We start from the raw sequence: 6,101 nt of genomic DNA on the forward strand, positions 1-6,101 counted from the left end.
TTAAATCCTGTTTTAATATTTTTTAAATCTTACTGCTCGTACTAAACAATCCATTAACTCCAAAAAGATATTTATGTCGTTAAGTGACCCACAATGTTAATGACCTGCAAATTGGATGTGTGCAGAAGGGGCATTTCGACAAACTTAATGCGAGTGTATAAAGAGGTCTAAATTTTTCGTTTTACATGGATGGCGGGATGCTTTTGTACTAATTACGCCACGCCTTTTTCTGCCCAAAAAGAAACTAAAACCAAAGTTGAGGGAAAAGCACTAATAAATTCACATGCTCTGCACTTCATCAATGGCCATTTATATGCCCTCCAAATCATCCTGCACCTCACACAGATTTTCTTCCCTGGTCTTTTCATTTTCGTTCTCTCGTCTTTTCATTTCCATTCTCTCTCCATTCCTCAGCTCAGCAGAGCTCCTCCAAAACTTGTAAAACGCAAGAATGGGAAGGAGATTTGGAGTTCTGCTGTGTGCGCCTGATCAGGAATATGTAAATAAGATTCATGGAGGCTACTTTACTCTGTTTAAAGGGATGCTGAGCGAGGCTGAAGAAAAATGGGACCTGTTTAAAGTTTTAGAAGGAGAATTTCCGGCCATGGAAGACGTTTATAAATACGACGGATTTGTGGTTTCCGGCAGCCGTTTCGACGCGCATGGAAACGATGAGTGGATTTTGGAGCTCTGCCGTTTTCTTCAGACTTTGAACACAATGCGGATCAAAGTTCTCGGAATCTGCTTTGGTCACCAGGTACCTTTAGTTTCGTTTATTTTTATTTTTCTTCAAAGAAGGCTGCTGTGATATTTCATTTTCCTTTTCTTCAAAGAAATCTGCTCTAATGTTTCATTTTCCTTTTTCTTCAAAGAAATCTGTTCTGATGTTTCATTGATATTTCATTTTCCTTTTCTTCAAAGAAATCTGCTCTGATGGTTCATTGATATTTTATTTTCCATTTGTTCAAAGAAGTCTGCTCTGAAATTTCATTTTCCTTTTCTTCAAAGGAGTCAGCTCAGATATTTCATTTCCCTCTTCTTCAAAGAAATCTGCTCTAACATTTCATTAATATTTCATTTTCCTTTTCTTCAAAGAAATTTGCTGACATTTTCATGATCTGAGTGATTTCACATCGGTATTATCTGTTTAAACTTGGTATATACAGCCAAATCATGAGAAAATTTTGTAAAAGTTTGTATATTGTTTGTTTTCCTCTCTCTCTTCTGAAATTTTCTTCCATTTTAGCCGATTTGTCACATAAATGTGCCTCAACTTCGGAAATTAGAACTGTTCACCCTGCTTAAGTTAAGGCATTTTCTATTAAGAGCCCTGATTTGCTACTCTGTCCAGTTCAGATGACTTTACTTTCAAATCCTTACCAGCTTCCTCATTGCAAAATACTTGTTTTTCCTTGACAGCTATCTCCATAATCAGTTTTTTCGAGTCTGCTTTACTTGATAATATTAGATTAAGAATATACGGTTATAGAATATTGTTGGAAATGAAGACAACAGTTATGGAAGCATGGGTAGCAACAGAGGAATACTGCTAAAATTACAGTACAAGCCAAGAACACCCAAGCAGTATCTAAACTGTAAAATGGACGGCAGAATCCAAGTTAGAAAAATACCAAATTTGTTTTTAGTATCTACTGTGAGAGAGGGAGAGAAAGTACAACCAGAGAAAGTGCAGAACATGTAATGGTTGTACTTCTAAAGGTATTAGTTATGTTTTATCTATTAGCTATGTTCGGATGGGGTACAGGGATGCATTTCTTTTTAAGACATGTTTGGGAGCAGATGGTCATAGGGGTAGGGAAGAGTATCAGTGACCTATCATGTTCTAATAATTGTTTATTCTTTGTATATTTAATCTTTTAATTATTAATATTATAAAAATTAGAAGTTCTTTAATGAATTATAATTGATCTATTTGTGCACTTTTATTGGTACCCATAGCATTTGTGCATAAGTATTGGCGATTTAAAATGCATAGTGATTGGGACATTTTTAAACAGGTATCGATCGATACTTTGAAAAGTGTACTTTTTGACCTTTGCGCGTATAACGGATCTCACATCGTGCATAGTTACTACTCAAAGCCAAAACAATAGCTATAAGTAATTAAGTTGCATGTGGAGACAACAACAAAAAAATTCGTCAAAATCCAATGCCCCATTTAGAATCTGTGGGCGCACGCACTAAGGTATAATGGTTATTGGTACGCTTCCCCTATAAAATATATAAAAAGTAAAATATATGAATTTTTTTAAATATTCATTTGAAAACATGGATAAAGCTTGTATATATACATTATAGAACCTTAACATATAACATTTGTGTTAAATAACTTAAATTGAGAGTTCACATGAGAGTCAAAGCCAAACAAATTATCAAAACTCAAACATGAATACTATGAGAAGGCTAGGGTTGTGCTCAAGGTGTCCCCACATCCCTTAGACGTTCCTATATTTGGGACAGGGTAAATAGGCTTAGGGACATATGGACAAGGTAGCTTTGCAACATTGATTATTAGTAATTAAATAAAAGACATTTTTCCACATAAAAAGATGAATTATATAATAATATATAGGGTAGTGTATATGATTGATTTTTTTATTTGATTGTGTATGTTTTTTGAACATTGATTGAAAAATATGGACAAAAAAATCAAAAAATATTCCTTCACATTACTTTATGAACTCTAGAAAACGTGCCTCTACTAATAAATAAAGATATGAAATATATTAATAAAATAATTGTTGAAAGAATTTTAAATAAAAAAATATATGTAGTATTATTATATTTGTGCCCCTCCCAGTGTTGTCTAATGTAGTGGTAAATAGAAGAGAGTGATGGGTTGAATCTAACTAGCATACCTTTGTTTTAAAAAATATATGTAAATTGAGTTGAGATATATCAATTTAAAGATAATTGTAAAATTATTTTTAACTTATTTGATTTGATTGTGTATGTGTTTTGAAGTGTAAATTGGAAAATATGTATATTTAGATTCAATCCATCACTTTCTTCTTATTGATGATAGATCATTGGATGTGATTTGAACATTGATTGAAAAATATAGACAAAAATATCAAAAATATTCCTCCACATTACTTTATGAACTCTAGAAAACTTTCTACTAATAAATAAAGATATGAAATATATTAATAAAATATTTGTTGAAAGAATTTTTAAATAATAAATATATGTAGTATTATTATATGTGTGCCCCTCCCAATGTTGTCTAATGTAGTGGGAAATAAGTTAAAAGTAATTTTACAATTACTCATCACTCTTTTCTTTTTGGTGATGGATCATTGAATGTGATTTGAACATTGATTGAAAATATACACAAGTAAATCTAAAAATATTCTTACACGTCATGTAAATTTGAGGGGTGTAGTTTCCTAAAAAGTATAAAGTAGATACAAAGTATATCATTGTCACCATATTTAAAGTAAAAGTATGACAGTGGGAAAGTTTGGCATCATCATTGAATGTGATTTGAACATTGATTGAAAATATACACAATTGACTTTTTAGTCTTCTATGATGAATGATTCAAAGAACCTACCAAGAATTAATTCTAATTTCTTATCTAGTGTTAAAATCATGCATGATTGTTTTTAAATATTTAAAAATATAATAGTTTAAAAATATTTTTTCAACAAAAATATAATTATTCACAATTTTTTGTTATTGACGAGATATAAAATTATCATTAACTATTTGACTATTAAACTATTTAATTTTTAAATAGATTACACTATTAGTTAAAAATACCAACACTTCTCTCTAGTTCATTTGTATTTGACTTTGGTCAAAAAATATTTTTTTCAACAAAAATATAATTATGCATAATTTTTTGTTATTGATGAGATATAAAATTATCATTAACTATTTGACTATTATATTGTTTAATTTTTAAATAGATTACACTATTAGGAAAAAAATTTCAACACTTCTCTCCAATTCATTTGTATTCGACTCTATAGCCACTAAATCTCAAATGTTCTGGTCTTGTGAAAACCCACTTGAGATCCCATTTGTTTGCCTCCAATTGAAATCACATGACAATGATATTTTTTAATAGGTTCCCTCAACCTTTTTGTTGCACATCTTTGTTTTAGCTATTCTACAACAAACCTCTTGAGATCATCTTTGATAGGCTCTACATTGATTTACCATTTGGTGGTTAGAAATGTATGTCATGTCGAGCATTTTATTGAATGCCATATGAAAGGAGAGATACATGAGCAACTGTGTATTAAAGATCTATATCAAGTTCTAGTCAATTAAAAATATATTTGTAGTTTTTTTTTTCCAATTTATTGTCATTATCTCTACACATAAAAATGTGTCTATATGCTATATAGACCTTAACTAATATCGCATGCTTCCTCATTGATATTAATAATTGGCAGGTTTATTTTTCTCTCAAACAGGTCTTATGTCGAGCATTGGGAGGAAAAATTGGAAGAGCATTGACTGGATGGGACATTGGCTTGCAAAAAATAATAGTGTCTAAAAGGTTGTCCACCAAGCATTTTGGTTTGGAGATCCCTTCTATAATTAGTGTCCTTGAATGTCATCAAGATCAGGTAAAAATACAAAAGCAATTTTAACATCCATTCTACTTCAATTAAAGACATAAAATTTTCACAATCTATAATGCTAACTTAATTTTTTTTAGATTAGATTATGTAAGTTCATTTCATGAATATTTCGATTTACACTAAATGATCTATTTTTAAGATGAGAGAATAAGAAAAGAGAAATGGATCATAAAATGTGATCCAAAAAAATGATGAAATAAAAAATTAGATAACCTAATTCAAAAAAAATCATACTAATATTATAGTCATCACATTTTATTCCAATTCATCATCGGTGCTATGTTAAACAGGTGTATAAAGTTCCTTTGGGTGCAGAAATTCTTGCTTCATCGGATAAAACAAGCATTGAAATGTTTTCCCTTGGTGATCACGTACTCGGTGTTCAAGGCCATCCAGAGTATACCAGTGACATTTTGTTGAATTTCATTGACAATCTCTTAGACAAAAGTTGTATACAAGTAAGTTACCTATTTACTATCTTTAAAATTTCCAATGAGATTATATAAAATGGTATTCAATCAACTTGGAAATAATTATTGATCAAATGTTTAACTTCTTTTTGGATTGGGACTTCTTAGGCTAAATTGGGTGAAGAGGCCAAGGTATCTCTAGCAAATAGCCAGCCTGATAGAGAAATTTGGGAGAAGATATGCAAGTCGTTTCTTAAGAAATGATATTTGCATCAATTTAGCTAAACACTTAAAGTGCTTTAATTAAAATGGTCTTAAAAAATAAATAAGAAACGTTCTCTTATTTATTTGATTAATGAAATTGTCCTTGTTCAACACATATTTAGTAAAAAACATTTGGGCTTTATCCCTTCAAAAAATGGATTCTTGTGTATGTTAAATGCATCAATAACTTGTACAAGAGCACTGACTTATACCATGACTATTCAACCTTCACAAAAGTCTTACACTTTTGTCTTATGTGAATTTAAATTTTATTGTTCCAAGTAGTTAGATAATAGAAGTTAGATTTGTTTTAAAATTGCAAAATAATTTCATATTAGTTATTAGTTTGGTATATGGTAATATATAGTTTAATATATCTTATATTTTTATGTTAGTGGGGTTATGTTATAATGGAGTTGACTCTTGTACTAAAATGATGGTTGATTGGTTGTGGTTGTTTGGCCTCTACTCACTAGCTTCCTAAAAAAAAGTCTTCACTCTAAATTCAAATATGATTGAAACTTGACTACAATTGTATATGTAACTTAAAAATCCTCATATCTATATCCAAAATTAATCTTACGTTGATAGGAATGTAAATGCAACAACACATGTGAGTTAAATTTGTGTAATTTTTTTTATCCATATAAAAGCAAGAGAAATTTTAATAAGTAAATATACTCATATGCAAGCAATTAACCATTATGTTAGCAAGGGGTTATTTCTATTGTGATATGAGATCCATTGGCCTAAGAAACAAACAAAATGGTTATTTGCTTGCATATGAGTATATTTACTTATTGAAATT

At 30.1% G+C, this 6,101-nt stretch overlaps 1 protein-coding gene across 1 annotated transcript; it reads left to right on the forward strand.

The window, feature by feature from the left end:
* Positions 1-249: 249 nt before the first annotated feature.
* Positions 250-5,502, forward strand: LOC131061610 (gamma-glutamyl peptidase 3). The gene is made up of 4 exons (XM_057995383.2): positions 250-757; positions 4,449-4,604; positions 4,910-5,077; positions 5,198-5,502. Exons 1-4 carry the CDS (start codon positions 452-454, stop codon positions 5,291-5,293), a joined length of 726 nt encoding a protein of 241 aa, XP_057851366.2. The 5' UTR covers positions 250-451; the 3' UTR covers positions 5,294-5,502.
* The last annotated feature ends 599 nt before the right edge of the window (positions 5,503-6,101 follow it).

The sequence above is a fragment of the Cryptomeria japonica genome, chromosome 3 (genome assembly GCF_030272615.1).
Source record: "Cryptomeria japonica chromosome 3, Sugi_1.0, whole genome shotgun sequence".
NCBI lineage: Eukaryota > Viridiplantae > Streptophyta > Pinopsida > Cupressales > Cupressaceae > Cryptomeria > Cryptomeria japonica.